At 51.6% G+C, this 16338-nt stretch overlaps 1 protein-coding gene across 33 annotated transcripts in view; it reads right to left on the reverse strand.

The window, feature by feature from the left end:
- The window catches only part of LRRFIP1 (LRR binding FLII interacting protein 1), a 159432-nt gene that overhangs the window by 26680 nt on the left and 116414 nt on the right, over nt 1-16338 (reverse strand). For 20 of the 33 annotated variants that reach the window (XM_018040655.1, XM_018040644.1, XM_018040566.1 and 17 more), the window contains 4 exons: nt 11875-11964; nt 3005-3040; nt 2443-2568; nt 882-953 (listed from right to left, as the gene is read on the reverse strand). In XM_018040655.1, the coding sequence (XP_017896144.1) occupies nt 882-953; nt 2443-2568; nt 3005-3040; nt 11875-11964 (324 nt within the window). The remainder of the gene's footprint in view (nt 1-881; nt 954-2442; nt 2569-3004; nt 3041-11874; nt 11965-16338) is intronic. The other 13 variants (XM_018040578.1, XM_018040574.1, XM_018040600.1 and 10 more) reach the window with 3 other exon arrangements.

Genomic DNA, 16338 nt, shown 5'->3' on the forward strand with positions numbered 1-16338 from the left:
AAGCCAGAATCTTAATCCCCACCCTACAGAGAGGTCACAGGGCTTCCCAGGGGATGCTAGTGGTAAAGAGCCCGCCTGCAATGCAGGAGACATACTGAGATGTGGGTTCCATCCCTGGGTCGGGAAGATCCCCTGGAGGAGGGCCTGGCAACCCACTCTAGTATTCTTGCCTGCAGAATCCTGTCGACAGAGGAGCCTGGCATGCTACAATCCACGGGGTCACAAACAGCTGGACATAACTGAAGCGACTTAGTACACACACACAAAGAGAGGTCACAAACAAACAAGTGATAAGTCATGTGGTTTGGCCCCCCTGGGATACTGAACTCAGACTGTCTCAGGGGTACTTTCCTGGGCGTTGAAAAGGAAGGCACAGATTTACCCTCTCTCATTGCCCAGTGAAGTCAGAGAACAGCCCCTGACTCCCTACCTCACCTTCAGGGAGCCTGGCAACTCAATTTCCTGTTGGCACAACACAGTAACTCCACCTTCTAAAAGTATTGGGTATTTACTCAAACAAATTCAAGATGATACATATTCAGACATTGCTTCCATTAGTAAAATGGCTCAGGATGCAAATAATTTGTGTGGGAAATGAGAAGGTGGTTTTAACTCAGGTGGGAGGACAGTGAGTAAAGGACATGCATCAGGAAAACGAGTTAGTAAGTTTTTCTAGTGAGTTACGATTTTCAGGTCTTGGCCTAAAAGCTGCTTTTGGGTAAACGAGGAACACACACACCCAGGCTTCCAGCACTGCCGCCACCTTGAGGTCTGCAGTCTGGAGCCCCTTCAGAGCAAGCACGCAATCTGAAGGCTTTCTGGAGGGTTTTTACAGTTAAGTTGGGTTAATTCCATAAGCCCACACTTCTGTAAGCTGGTACCTTCATCTCTTTCAATCCCTGCATGTATTTGCCTTCTACATCCTGAATCTGGTCCTTTAACTCATTGAGTTCCTGGGGGAAATGGCAAAAAAGGCAAATGATGTCAAAGGGGAAAAAAAAAAAGGACAGAGACCACAGAGAAGGAGAGGCAGCTCCCTTAGTTGGGTAGTCTTAGCAGCAATCTTCTCTTCATCTTTTTAAATATTAAAAGAAAAATAAGATGAATTTCAATACTACAAAGATGAAAATTTCCATGTGCCTCATATAATGTTATGCAACTTTATCAGATGTAGATGTCTTCATATATTTTGACGCAACTTTATAAAACAGGCAAATGAGCTTCTGAGAATGGAACAAGTTAATTTGCTCATGTTTAACAGTTCATTCAAGCTCTTTTGAGATCTACTCTGTGCTACATACAGAGCAAGATACTGAAGATGGAAACCAGCAAAGCCTTGCCCCAATCCTTATGGAGTGCCAGGTCTCTGCCTTCCTGCCTGGTCCACCCCCACATTCCTGGGGGTTGGTGTCCGGTATGAGCTGGAATCTCAGTAAATCCTCGTTGATCAAGGGGATGAGGCTCGAGCCAAGCACAGAGACAGAGTGTGACTGCAGCAAACGCTGCCTCAGGGCAGGGAAGGACGCCCCAGGCTGCAGGAGCCAAGGAGGGGTGGTTCGGGGGTGGGGACATTTCAGGAAGAGCGATCGGAAACTTCTAGAAAGCAGGGGAGATGGAAGGGGTCTGCAGGGAAGCTGGTCCCCTGCCGGCCTCGATGCTCAGGCTCCCTGGCAAATGACACCCCGCAGTTCAGACAGCAGCAGGGGTGGCTGGTTCTCTCACAGCCAGCTTTCATTACTAGAGAGCGTGTCCATAACCGAGGCCAAGCCTGACCTGGAAGCACCTCGCTGGCCTTGGCTCTCTCTCCGGGGGACACGAGGTCTGGTGGCTCAGCCTTCCTTCGGCCCGGCCTCCTGTCTAGATGGGGCTTCCCCAGGTGCTCTGACAAGCAGAAGCCATTTCTCTGTCACATGCTCCGTTTTGAGATGTAACAGAGAACAGTGTACACATTCCAGTGGGAGCAGGAAAAAACCGCTAAAATGCCGTGCCGGGTAGGCTGGAAGTCAGTTACAGTGGGGGAGGGAGGGCGTGTTACAGGCAGAGGGCGCGGGTGCTCCAAGGGCAGGGTGGGGCCCCTGGGAGTGATGAGGACTCTGTGACCGGCATGTTCCAGCGCTGAAGACGGAGTGTCTGCGCCTGCCCTGCGTGCAGAGGGGGCTGAGCGCCTCTGGGCAGCGTGGTACGGCTCCCGCCCAGCTGTACCCGGGGAGCTGAGGAATCCCAGTGCAGGTGAGAGCTGCTGGGGCAGGAAATTCAGGGGCGGCTCCCTGCAGGACACCAGAACTGGGCTGGACCCTGCTGTTACTGGAACACGGAGCTTAGGAGAGCCAGGGAAGACCTAACCGAGAAGAGCTGGGAATTTACAAACTCGCTCTTGTTTTACTTCAAGACTGCTTTCCACAAATGGTTTCTCTGGCTCACGTGTTAAGCAGAGAGCCTTACCTTGATCTCCCGGATGGAAGCCTCGGTGTCAATGGAGATGGAGGTGTCCCCACTGCCCCTCCGAGAGGAAGTCCCACCCAGGGAGGCCAGCGTGGCTGCAGACAGGCCGGGCAGGCTACGAGACCCCTGCGACGTGGCAAAGAGCAAATGGGATTTCAGCCAAAACCAGAACAGCTTCTCAGTCTACCAGGATGGTTCCTTTACTTGGAGTCAATCTCCAAATTGGAAAATCTTTGCTGAGTTTATGGCGAGCCACAAAGAAAGGGGCCTCATCTCTAGGGGCCTCATGAATGCTGGAGGTTTGTCTGGATTAACTGTGAGCTTCACGCCTGGGCCCATGATTGAATTCCTTCACTGTTCTGCAAGATTTAAACACGCACTGGGAAGGGACCCCCAAAGGTGGTGATGCTGGTTGGGGAGTCACTCACTAGTCCACTTTACTCCGTGGTGAAATTCTTTACTCAAGATCAAGCAATATATTCTCTGGTCAGTTTCACGCATAAATTTGGGGGCCCTCTGGTTTCTACAGGACATCACAGAAAGCTCTACAGAAATTCTCTACCTTTTCAGTGAAGTCTTTTTCTGGTCTCTCTTCAACCTGGAGGAGAAAATGGACGCATGTTAAATATGGAAACACATTAAACGGAGAATCTGGATTTACGGGGAAAGAGAATAAGAAGATAAAGCACTGGCTTCTTTTGTGATTCAAACGCTAGGTGCTGTGGGACTCGCGGACACTCTCGGTGCTACACGGGTGCTCACAGTGCCTGGCTGAGGTCCGTTGTGTGGTGTTTCAACTTTCAGTTTCCACAGGAAGGTGGTTTGTGAATGATCTGAATCTGAACAGGTTGATTTGACAGGTTTTTTCCACACTGCGTACAGAACCGGGTGTAGACCGGACGACACCAGCCTCGTTCACCCACCACAGTAACTGTGACCAGAACGTGAGGGTACAACCAGGGCTCCAGGGGCTGGAAGGCGCAACCACGCAGGGTTTTACTTTTGCCTGTCACTAACCTTGAACTCTGGGAGTTGGTGATGGCCAGGGAGGCCTGGCGTGCTGCGATTCATGGGGTCGCAGAGTCAGACATGACTGAGCGACTGAACTGAACTGAACTGAACCTTGGCCTCCAAGCAAGAGAAAGCAGTAGAGACAATGGCTGTAATTTTTCCACCGCTCATGAGTAACTGAGTCATGTCCTACTCTTTGCAACTTTATAGACTATAGTCTACCAGGCTCCTCTGTCCTTGGAATTTTCCAGGCAAGAATACTGGAGTGCTTTGCCATTTCCTCCTCTAGGGTACCTTCTCAACCTAGAGATTGAACCCACATCTCCTGTGTCTCCTGCATTGGCAGGCAGGTTCTTTCCCAGTGAGCCAGCTGGGAAGCCCCTACTGTAGACAACTAAACTGCATTCAATAGTTTTGGAAAAGAACATGAAAAAGAATATATATATATATAAAATATAAAAGAATATATATATAATACACATATAAAACAATCACTTTTCTGTACAGCAGAAATTAACACAACAGTGTAAATCAACTACACTTCAATAAAATTTTTTTAAAAATGAGAAAACAATCTTATAGTTACCAAAAGGGAAATGTGGTGGGTAGGAATAAATTCGGAGGTTGGGATTAACATACACACATGCTACTATATACAAAATGGATAACAAGTATCTACTGCATAGCACAGGGACCTATTCTCAGCACCTTATAATAACAAGGGAAAAGAATCTGAAAAAAAATATATGCATATATAACTGAATCACTGTTGCTCAGCAGAAATTAACACAACAATGTAAATCAACTGTACATCAATTAAAGAGAGAAAAGTGGTGCTGATTTTTTCCAGGAGTCATGTATGGATGTGAGAGTTGGACCATAGGAAGGCTGAGCACTGAAGAATTGATGCTTTTGAACCGTGGTGTTGGAGAAAACCCTTGAGAGTATCTTGGACTGCAAGGAGATCCAACCAGTCCAACCTAAAGGAAATCAACCCTGAATCTTCACTGGGAGGACTGACGCTGAAGCTGAAGCTCCAATACTTTGGCCACCTGAATATGAAGAGCCAATTCATTAGAAAAGACCCTGATGCTGGGAAAGATTGAAGGCAGGAGGAGAAGGGGGTGCCAGAGGATGAGATGGCTGGATGGCATCACTGACTCCATGGACACGAGTCTGAGCAAGCTCCGGGAGACGGTGCAGGACAGGGAGGCCTGGCGTGCTGCAGTCCATGGGGTCACAAGCGACTGGACTAGTGTGCTGCCACTGCAGCCCCTCGAGTGGCCACCAGGTGGCAGCCTGTGTCGCACGGAGGAGGACGTGCCCAGGGAGGCTTGGCGGGGCAGGGCACCTCTGACCGCCCCTAAAAAAACGAACAGGCAAGCAAGGAACCCCAACAGTGAGTTTAAGTTGACATAAAGCATAGCACTTTATCTTTTAAAGCAATATACAAAGAAACAGAATAGATGGAGGGCTTTCAAATACCGCTGTGGCTGCTGCACACGGTGACCAGAGGATGTTGTGGGCAACACACACCCCAACATGCCTCAGCCATGGCCGCACGGAACCCGGGACAAGCCATGGGACCCTGCGGACTTCACCTCCTCGTCCCAGACAGGGTGGCGGCACCACGGATCTTGCAGCCTATTAACTCTCTTATTCTCATTTCCTGAGCAATACTAAACACCTTAGGCGGAGGTGAAAACGTCACAGGAACAGGCTTTGAAATATGCATATCACAATAGAGTGTATAGAAGGGCACCTTTTAAAATCTACGGGAGAGAACAAACATATGGGCACCAAGGAAGGAAAGGGGGGTGGGAAGAACTGGGAGATGAGGCTGACGTATATGCACTCACGCACACCACTAGGTCCCACCACTTCATGGGAAATAGGCAGGGAGACAGTGGAAACAGGGAGAGACTTTATTTTTGGGGTTTCAAAATCACTGCAGATGGTGACTGCAGCCATGAAATTAAAAGATGCTTGCTCCTTGGAAGGAAAGTTATGACCAACCTGCTGCTGCTGCCAAGTCGCTTTAGTCGTGTCCGACTCTGCGCAACGCCATAGACAAGACGGCAGCCCACCAGGCTTCCCCATCCCTGGGATTCTCCAGGCAAGAATACTGGAGTGGGTTGCCATTTCCTTCTCCTAGATAGCATATTAAAAAGCAGAGACATTACTTTGCCAACAAAGGTCCGTTTAGTCAAGGCTATGGTTTTTCCAGGGGTCATGTATGGATGTGAGAGTTGGACTGTGAAGAAAGCTGAGCGCCGAAGAATTGATGCTTTTGAACTGTGGTGCTGGAGAAGACTCTTGAGAGTCCCTTGGACTGCAAGGAGATCCAACCAGTCCATTCTAAAGGAGATCAGTCCTGGGTGCTCATTGGAAGGACTGATGTTGAAGCTGAAACTCCAACACTTTGGCCATCTGATGCAAAGAGCTGACTCATTGGAAAAGACAATGATGCTGGGAAAGACTGAAGGCAGGAAGAGAAGGGGATGACAGAGGATGAGATGGCTGGATGGCATCACTGACTCGATGGACATAGGTTTGGGTAGACTCCGGGACTTGGTGATGGACAGGGAGGCCTGGCGTGCTGTGGTTCATGGGGTTGCAAAGAGTCGGACACGACTGAGCGACTGAGCTGAACTGAACACTACTCTGTATAAAACAGAGAACTGATGAGAACCTATTGCAAAGAACAGAGAACTCTTCTCCATGCTGTGACCTAAACAGGAAGAAAACCCACCCCCCAAAAAGGAGCTATAGTCATAGCTGATTCACTATACTGTACAGCAGAAACTCATACAACATTGTAAAGCAACAGCATTTCAATAACAATTAAAAAAAATCTTTGGGAGATAATCACTTCGGAAAAATTTCTTTGACATTTTAAATTATGTCAACTCTCCCTTCCCTGGCAGCTCAGACAGTAAAGAGCCTGCCTGTAAGGCAGGAGACCTGGCTTCCATCCCTGAGTTGGGAAGATCTCCTGGAGAAGGGAATGTCTACCCACTCCAGTATTCTTGCCTGGAGAGTCCCACGGACAGAGGAGCCCAGCAAGCTACAGTCCACAGGGTCTCAAAGAGCTGGATGTGACTGAGCGACTAACACTTTCACTTTTTCCTTTCAAAAACAAAAGCTTAAAGTAGCACAGTAAATACTTTCTTAATTCCAACCTTCTAAAACGGTGTCTAGGGGACTTCCCTGGTGGCCCAGTGGCTAAGACTCTGTACTCCCAATGCAGGGGGCCCAGGTTCAATCCCTGCTCAGAGAACTAAACCCCACATGCTGCAACTGAGAGCTCCCATGCCACAATGAAGACTGAAGATTCCATGAGCTGCAACTAAGACCTGGTGCAGCCAAATAAATAAGTAACAATAAATAAATATTTTAAAAAAAATAAATAAAACGGTGTCTAAGTGAGCTTGCCATGTAGCCTCACTTAAGTATCGTGTCTGGTGAGGTTTTAAATTCCAGGTTTGGCATATCGCCACCTGACTTGCCCACCTTCCTGGAGACAGAGCCCAGTACGTGGGCGCAGGGCGACCCGAGTCAATAGTTTGGGGACAAAGGAACTTCTCCTCGTGGTGTCCAGCCCCCAGGCAGGAAATGGAACACAGACAGAAGCAGGTCACCACAGGTTCCCTCTCGAGAAACCAGCGGACAGCAGTGAACACCGCTCAGAAAACAGCCCGCAAACGTGAACAGCAGTGGAGCCTACCGCTAGACTGGAGACCTCTGGCTTTCAATCCAATAATATCGACCTCATCCGGATGACTCGTCCTTCAGCTATTGTGTTCATAACTCAAGACCTGTTTTTTCCACCCGGTTCCTGCCCTCACCTCTTTACGAGACTTGAACATGAGTCACTACAGCCTTTTGTTTTCCTGGCTCATGGGGGGCCGAGGTTCCCGTTCGCCACTCAGCTTCTCTGTGAGCACAGCGGCACGTGAAGCTGGGCTCCGTGCAGGACACCCCGAGGGTGCTTCAGAGCCCTGGCAGCCCCACGGGGTCCACGTGGGGCCCTGAGGCGCGGGGGACACAGCTGCACTGGCCCCTCCAGGCCTGGCTCATCCAGCCTCCTGAGTCCACGTCTCCAGAAGCACCCTCTCCCCGCCACCCCCACCTCGGAGCCTGTGCCCTGAGTCCTATAGTGCATCTCGCCCACGCGCTGAGGTCTGCCTCCCCGGCCTGTGCGTCCCTGCTGGGGACAGGCGTATGTCTTCCCCCTGCAGCCCTGTGCCTGGAACGTTCAATAAACACCGGCTGAATGAACAGACCCCAGCTTCCTCAAGAGGAAGAGTCCAGGCTCATCAGAGAAGGAAACACAGCTCGCCCACAGAATGTGACAGTGAGCGTGAGGTCCAGAAGCGGGTGCCCTCCTGAGACGGGGCGGGGGTCCTCTCTGCTCCCCCTGAGGCTGGAGGACCGGCGGGTGGGGCACCCTTGGGATGTGGACACATCTCTGTTTTCTCAAAGCGGGACAAGCCGTCGCCTCCCTCATTCTGGTTACTTTGCTTTCGGATGGTGCTCCCCTCGCCCACCCCCCAGGGCACCAGCCTGCCACCCACACTTAGAGCCGCCGAGAGCCGCCCCTACACGGCTCCTGCTTCCTTCCTGTCCCCTGCCCTGGCTCATGCCACCCTCCTGGGGCCATATTGCTGTGGATCACAGCTGGGGACATTCCCCATGAGCCATGGTGGACAGCACTCCCACCCCTGGAAAATTCACCCCAGGAGAAACAGGTTATCAGCTCAAATCTCTTCTTGTTTTTATGTTTCAAGCGTATCAATTACCCATCTTTCCAGGCGGAGCTCAGGCAGGTATGCCTGACCAGGTGTCCCCAGCCAGGAATGAGAGCTGTGAACTTCAGCCTGGGTTCCTGGAATCCCTCCTCCCTTCCTGCCCTGCGTCCCTCTGAGAGGCCAGGTGGGGACAGTCAGTCACCCCTAGGGTCCTCTCCCTGGGGCCCCGCCTGCCCCCGCGGCTCCTCCTTGCCAGGCAGAAGCGCCAGAGGAGTCTGAGCACAAGTTTCCTGGCCTCTTTCCAGTCAACGCAGCCAAGTACACCCACTTACACCCTGCCAGTCTCGCAAGCCCAAAATACAAACACCCACCCCTTTCCAGTGATGGGACCGCCCAGAACTCAGAAAATAGAAACGAGCCGATTCCAAGGAAGAGACTGAGCTCTGGAAACACAGAGCCAAGGGCTAGCTCAGCTGCATCCTCCGGACTCTGCAGAGGCCAAGGGTGCTGCCCATGTTCTGGCCTTCCCATGGCCAAGAGCCACTGTAACCACATGCCCTGGGGAACCGCCCCGCACAGCCAGAGTGTCTCTGCCGCCTGAGGGCCTCACACAGAGGCGTCCTCAGCTCTGAGGTCCCCCTGCATCGGGAGGGCCCAGATGCTGGCCTTTGCTCACTGACTGTGCCAACCTGAGTCAGTGACCTTTATAAGTGAGCAGATGACTCAGGGGAGAGCAGAGACTGGACCGATGACCTGTGTGCAGTGAACTCAAGGTTCAGCTCAGTCAAGTCCCTGGGAGTCTCGCAAACCCAGGGCTCTCAAAAGACCAAGAGGCGGTGGGGCAGGCGTGGCCAGGTCCCGCAGTTACCAAGAGACGCCCACCTCTCGTTATCAGGCCCCAGGGGCACCGGTGAGGTGAACGCTCACCTCTCTTGGGTCCACTAAACCCATATTCTGAGTAAACTGTTTTCAGGTTTAGGAAGCAGATGACAGAAGAACTTGTATCTGGTTTCCATCTCTTGGGGCTTCTGTGATAGCTCAGCTGGAAAAGAATCAGCCAGCTGTGCAGGAGACCTGAGTTCGATTCCTGGGTGGGGAAGCTCCCCTGGAGAAGGGAAAGGGTACCCACTCCAGTGTTCTGGCCTGGAGAATCCCATGGACTGTGTAGTCCACGGGATCACAAAGAGTTGGGCACGACCGAGCGGCTTTCACTGTTGTTCTCGGGTCTGGGGAGCTTGAATGAGCTGCTACTCTGTGGCTTCATCCTGAAGCCCGAATAAACCCGAAGTGGTCAGACCAGCACTGTTCACAGCCACCTGCCCCACCAAGCCGTGTCGGGCAGGCCAGACCTCAGCCTCTTCTGACAACCGGGAACTTACATTTTTCCCAAAAGGGGAGCACAAGGGAGTATCACACCCGGTGACAAGAGTCTCCACATTAGAGTCATCATGCAAAACGTGACTCCTGCCAGGTTGCAGGTTTCCGGCTGGGTGTGTCTGAAACGCGCGATCGCGGCCCGGAGGTGGAGGCGGGCCGGCGCTCAAAGGCACGGGCTGCTGCCGGTGGAGTCCTGAGCTCACAAACGCTGCCCTCCGCTCACGTCTGTCACATCAGGAGAAGCGACCCTCCATGTCTGACCACTGTACTCACATGTCACTGAGCAGCTCAAAGTCTTCCTGTCCCTGCCTGACGGGTCCTGGGCGCGGCAGTAAGCAGGGGGCTCTGGGGGTGTCCGTCACCCCACGTTCCCTCTGCCCCACCTCAGCACGGTCAGGACATGGCTTCTATTCCCCTCCCTGCTGGGGGTACGGGGGGCTCATAGGACTGTGAGGACGGTGGGGGCGTCTCACAGAGGGGGTGGCCTCACTGCTGGGGGGACGGGGGCTCACAGAGGGGGTAGCCTTCATTTCCACAGAGAAACAGGCTCTTCTGTTCTAACACTCAGGTTCCTTATCTGCCTTCTGCTTCTGCACCCTTGATATGCAAACGGTGGAGCGAACATTCCTATCAGGAAAGCACCCGTACAGCCCAGTGAGGGACGCCTCCAGCCTTGGCCTTGGCAGCAGGCAGAGCCGGGCAGGCGTGGGGGTATGGAGGTCCCCGACTCAGCAACATGCGCTCGGTCTGCAAAAGTGATCCCTTGGCCTGCTCCCCCAGGAGCTGCAGATAAGCTGCATGGGGTGAGAAACCTCCTGGCTTTCAAAGGCAGCATCTAGTTTAAAAAACAAAGCAGCAAAGCCCACAGGCACACCTGGGCAAGGAGGTGACTCGCCCCCACGTCTTTTCTTGATGACCAGGAAGACTCCGTAAACTTTAGACAGGTAACAGCAGGGTTGTGTGAGTCTTAAGAGCCTCAGTCAAGCTCCTCCAGGATGCAGGGGTGAGGAAAGAGACCAGCTTTGCCAATCTGCGCCTCTTCCGCCTAGGATCTGTTGGGAGGGGCCCTGGCCCTCAGTGTGGCAGCCCCAAGGTGTGGCTCAGCAGGCAGCCCTGGCCGCTGCCCACGGAGCGCCCCTCCCCTGGTCACTGCGTCAGCCCCCACCCTACGTGTCCCTCGCACAAAACTGGCCTGCCAATCGCTTGTGGTCAAAAGAACAACACAGTTGCCTCCTACAAACCATCAGATGCAGTGACACTGTCTAAAATTCCCAAGACTCGGGGAAACACACACAACAGCGAGACTTAAGTGATGGGGGACTAGATGGCAGGGCCCCTGTTCTCTGATGGGGCCCTGGGCTCATCTCGTGCCGAGTGACAGACAGCAGAGCAGCTCTGAGGTCGGTTTCCCAGGCTCTGAACAGAGGACCCAGGGTGTCGAGGGGGATGGAGCAGGGCCAGGGTGCGCGGCACTCACTCTACCCTAAAAACCGCCAGGTCCAAGAATGGACAACGTTCCAAACAGAGGTTAAAGGTGAATCCTCCAATCTAAAAAAGTGGTACAAACAAACTTATGTACAAAGCAGAAACAGACTCACAGATGTGGAATACAAACCTTGGGTTACTGGCGGGGAAAGCTGGGCAGAGGGAGAAACTGAGAGTTTGAGATTGACATACACACACCACTACCTATAAAACGGATGACTAATAAGGGCCTCCCGCGTAGCACAGGGAGCGCCACTCAGCACTGTGTAATGACCTGTATGGAAACAAATCTAACCAAGAATAGATACAGGTACATGCATAACTGATTCACTTTGCTGTACAGCAGAAACTGACACCACATTGTAAAAAATCAACTATAATAAAAGTTAAAAAAAAAGTTAACTTGGACAAATACAAAAAAAATAAAAAAGTGAATCCTTCCCATTTTTAAATCATAAAAAACAACACATCCATGCACACGGCTGCCTTTCTTCCCCACCACACAAAGCTCCCCCTTCCCAGGAAGGCCCGTCAGAGGCTTCCGAGATGGTCCTTCAGAAGCCTGAGCAGGGCAGTTCTGATCTCACTGAACCGTCCTTTTCTAAATTTGGAAGGATCTTCCCCGATCCCACGTTTTAAACTGAGACCTGGACTAAATCATGGAACGCCTTCCGGCTTGCTCACGGGTTCAGGTGTCTGGAGGCTGGGGTGGAGGGGTCTTCTTGGGGGTCAGAGGATGAGGGTCTGAGGGCAGGAGGCAGGGAAGGAAGGGAGGGGACAGGGGCCAGAGAGAGAGAGACCCACTCACCACTGGGCTGGCCCGTGCAGAGCTGGCTCTGGAGGAGGCGCGGGAGCTGGACTTGAAGTGGCCGCTGAGCTCTGAAGCCTGCCCACCCAGCTGGCCGTGGGACACAGAGACAGAAACAGAGGAACAGGTCAGCGAGGAGAAGGGGGGCCACATGACAGACGCCCCGGTTAGTGGCGAGGTCAGCCGGGTGCAGCTCAGGGAGGAAGGAGAGGTTAGTGCGGCCAGCGGCGGCCCCCCTGCAAGAAGGCAGTGTTGTCCCAGCTCCCGACCCGTGGCCACTCAGAACACACAACTTAATCATCCTCTGGAGGAACATGGGGTTCCTGCTCGGTCGGGTGCGGGTCACACACAGCACCTGCTCGGCCGGGGGTTGGGGGGACGCCCAGTTTCTATGCAGAGAACCCTGGATGACATGGAAGAGGCTGGTGGGGGCCCGGGACTGTGAGCTGCCTCCCAGCATGGTCACAGGAAAGCGGGGGACAGGGGCCTGACTTCAGGGCAACGGAGAAGTCTGCTTCTCTACTATCTCTGCAAATGGATACAAAACAAGACCAGGGCCGACACAGAACCAGCCCTGGCTTGTTCCAGCTCCGGGGCCCTCGGTCTGGATGCCTGCAAGTGCATACAAAACAAGACCCAGGGCCGACACAGAATCAGCCGTGGCTTGTTCCAGCTCCGGGACCCTCGGTCTGGTTGCCTGCGTATGTGTCTATGTTGCTGCTCGTCAGTCGCTCAGTCATGTCCGATTCTTTGCGACCCCATGGACTGTAGCCCAAGCTCCTCTGTCCGTGGGATTTTCCAGGCAAGAAGACCGGAGTGGGTTGCCATTTCCTTCTCCAGCAGATCTTCCTGGCCCAGGGACTGAACTCGAGTCTCCTGCGCTTCCTGCATTGCAGGCGAATTCTTAACCACTGAGACACAAGGGAAGCCTGTATCCATCAACACGTATCCATCTTCCCTAAACTTTCTCTCTTCAGGTACAGGAAAACACCAGGAACTCCTTTATTCAGAGGTTCTGCCCTCCTAATTTTGACCTGTATTCACATTTGTTCCAGCCCTACAACAAGATCTTACCTGCCTCTTAAACAAGGCAGGGTAGGGGTGGGCGGGAGGGAAGGCAGGATTTGAACACCATTTAGGACCCAGGGCGTCAGCAGACCGGGCAGTGGTCAAGAGACCTCCGCTGACTGTCCCCTCCCTGCCCCTCACCCCACCCCCACTCTGAGACCCGCAGGCATGATCCCAACTGCAGGCTACGAGGAGCCATGGCTTCAGGGCTTCTCCTGATCCTTATCGCAAATACCATTGCTCCCTCTGCCTGTTTTCCATCAGCGTGGAATTCTCGAGGGCAGAGTCTGTGTGTGTTTTGTTCCCTGCTGAGTCCCTGGCCAGAAGAGGAGGCCTGGCAGACAGGAGGTTCTTGAGAAATACCTGCTGAACGAACCACTTCAACGTTAGACTGTAAATAGCCTTGATCGAGACGAGGGAGTTCCCCAGAGTGGTTCTGCCTGGGCTCACCCCTCAGCTGCATAAACACTTCAGGTGTATTTACACGGAGGTGAAAGATGCTTTCTCAGACGCACAGACACAATATGGCTGCACGTACACCATGTGTAAGAATTACTGCCACATAGGGCACATACAAGAAATTCACCAGTATCACTAGCCTTACTTTTCAGCTTTCTTGTTCAAAACAAAGAAAAACTCTTGACATCAGCACTGTAAAGCGTATTTTGCCTTTTGGGTTTTGCTGATGTACAAATGAGGAAAACTTTCTCGTGTAGATAAATCCTACTATATTCTACGTCATTCACATCCCGGTTTATGGTGCAGAGATGTGATGGGTTATTGTTAATAAGGCTTCTTTCTGATCCAAGTTTCCCCAATTCCTGAGTCAAAAACTGCTCTCATATCATCTGATCTGAGCTGGTGAGGAAAAGAATGAAGTTTAAAGTCTGTGTCATGTGGACCATGCGGCACCTTTGGAGCCACCTGTGCTCTGGAGTCAATGTGGTTAATTGCGGGCTGACGTAAGGTAGACAGATCTGAGTCCACGGTCCATTTCTAATCAGCCGGGAGACCTTGGGAAAGTTACGTGTCACTGGTGGCATCAAGTAGGGCGGCTGACCACACGGGTGGGGAGGATGACGCAGAGAATGCAAGCTGGGTTTTCCCCTGCTGTCTCTTCCTGATAAAACAATTTGCATGGCTCCTGGACAGGGTGGTATTGGTGGTGATGACCGAGGGTCAGAACAACTTAGAAGGTCATGTCACACAGGGCCAGGAGCCCTCCCTACAACATACAAACAGCTTACGAATGGTAAGGAAGGTACAAAATAGAAAGGTTTCAAGGGATGGGATGGGGAGAGAGGTGGGAGGGGGTTCTGGATGGGGAAGAGATGGACACCCATGGCTGATTCATGTCAATGTGTAGCAAAAGCCACGACAATATTGTAAAGTAATTAGCCTCCAATTAAAATAAATAAATTTAAAAAACCTGTTAATACTTTTAAGAACTAGTCATTAAAAAAAGAATCATTTAACTGTAACTGTGATGAGTCATTTATGAATAAGCGGGGTTTCCCAGTTGGTGCCAGTGGTAAAGAACACGCCTGTCAGTGCAGGAGACACAAGAGATGTGAATTCGATCCCTGGTTCGGGAAGATCCCCTGGAGGAGGGCATGTCAACCCGTTCCAGAATTCTTGCCCGGAGAATCCCATGGACAGAGGAGCTGGGCAGACTATGGTCCATAGGGTTGCAAAGAGTCGGACATGACTGAAGCGACTTATTTAGCTGCAAACACATCCTGTGTCTGAGGCAAACTTTCTGGGAGAAGGAAGACGGGGGCATGTCTTTCAAAGGGGATTCAGGGCTGGCTTATGCGGGCTTGGGGTCAGCCTGGACTCTGAGGTCAGAGCACTACGGGTCAGGACAGGAGGGACCCCAGAGGTGCAGTGTCCTCACATCTTTGTATGTGTATTTATCAGCGGCCACAGCTCCTATCTGGAGGGAGAACCTGGGAAGCTGCATTCCTGGGCGTGGGGAACTCCGTACCCTGGAGTGCTATTGTGATGGTGTGAGCGGAGCTGGCGGAGAACAAGAGGTCAGTGAACTCCCCTCCCGCTCAGCCCACTGACCTGCAGCCAGCCGGCACAGAAGTCTCTCCTGAGGGATTGTGTCCCAGGGTTCAATCTGTCCCATTTAACCTAGCAAACACGTGCAGTGCTCTTTCTGCATAGGAATACAGCGTTAGGTGCAGAAAAACGTTCTCTTATTGCCGCAGGAGCCCTATTCTAGGCTTTCTGCTGCCAGGACCAGATCTTTCACCTCCTTAACTCCCTAAAGCCATCCCTCCCTAGTGGTTCCTCCAGGAGGCTGAAAGCATGAAAGAACTGCCGCACACAAGAGTAATCGGCAATGCTGATCGCCGCACTCTGAAGGCCAGGAATCAGCTACGGGGAAAGTCCATCTACAGAGGTAACATCAAAGAGAATCTATGAGACGAACATCCCGCCAGACAGTAAGAGTTCTGCCTTGGTGTTTCAGAAGTTTCCTTCTCTTAAAGAGTTAGGATGCTGTCTCTTACTGATGAAAGAAAAGCATTTAGTTGCATTTTATCTGTCAGACAGGCCAGAGCTATTTTATCCAGCATGCATAGTTTGTGAGCTTTGTAAGGGCCTACAAAAATATTTAAGAACTGGGGAAAAGACTTAGTATAGTGTGCTCCACTGCATCAAAATTTTATGCAGTATAAAAGTGTTCAATGCAAGTGTTTAATCAGATGTCAGCAAAAACTCATGCTGCATGGGACTGACATATACACACTGCTGTATATAAAACAGAAAACGGATGAGGACCTCCTGCAGGGCACAGGAAGCTCTGCTCAACACTCTGTAACAACCTACATGGGAAAAGAATCTAAAAAAGAGTGTATGTGTGTGTGTGTGTGTGTGTATTAGATTCCTTTTGCTATACCTCTGAAACTATCACAACATCGTAAATCAACTGTGTTGCTGGGGTTTAGTTGCTAAGTCATGTCCGACTCTTTTGTGACCCCTCCCCCCATGGACTGTAGCCCACCAGGCTCCTCTGTCCATGGGACTGCTATACTCCGATAAAAAAATTTTAAAAACTCATGCTATCTCTATTAGATTTAATATTTTAAAAATTACGTTCTGAAGAAAACTGTAAGTTATGCTGGCTTTCTTCACAGGAATTCCTGAATATTCATGATGATTAGAGAAATATAATAAATCATAAAGTTGGATCGTTTGGCCAGTCAACCAAGTAGTGAAAGTGTTAGTCGTTCAGTTGTGTCGAACTCTTTGTGACCCCACGGACTGTAGCCTGTCAGGCTCCTCTGTCCATGGAATTCTCCAGGCAAGAATACTGGAGTGGGGTGCCATTTCTTTCTCCTGGGGATCTTCCCAATCCAGGGATCGAACCCGAGTCTCCCGCTTTGC

The sequence above is a fragment of the Capra hircus genome, chromosome 3, assembly GCF_001704415.2.
Source record: "Capra hircus breed San Clemente chromosome 3, ASM170441v1, whole genome shotgun sequence".
In the NCBI taxonomy this organism is placed as follows: domain Eukaryota; kingdom Metazoa; phylum Chordata; class Mammalia; order Artiodactyla; family Bovidae; genus Capra; species Capra hircus.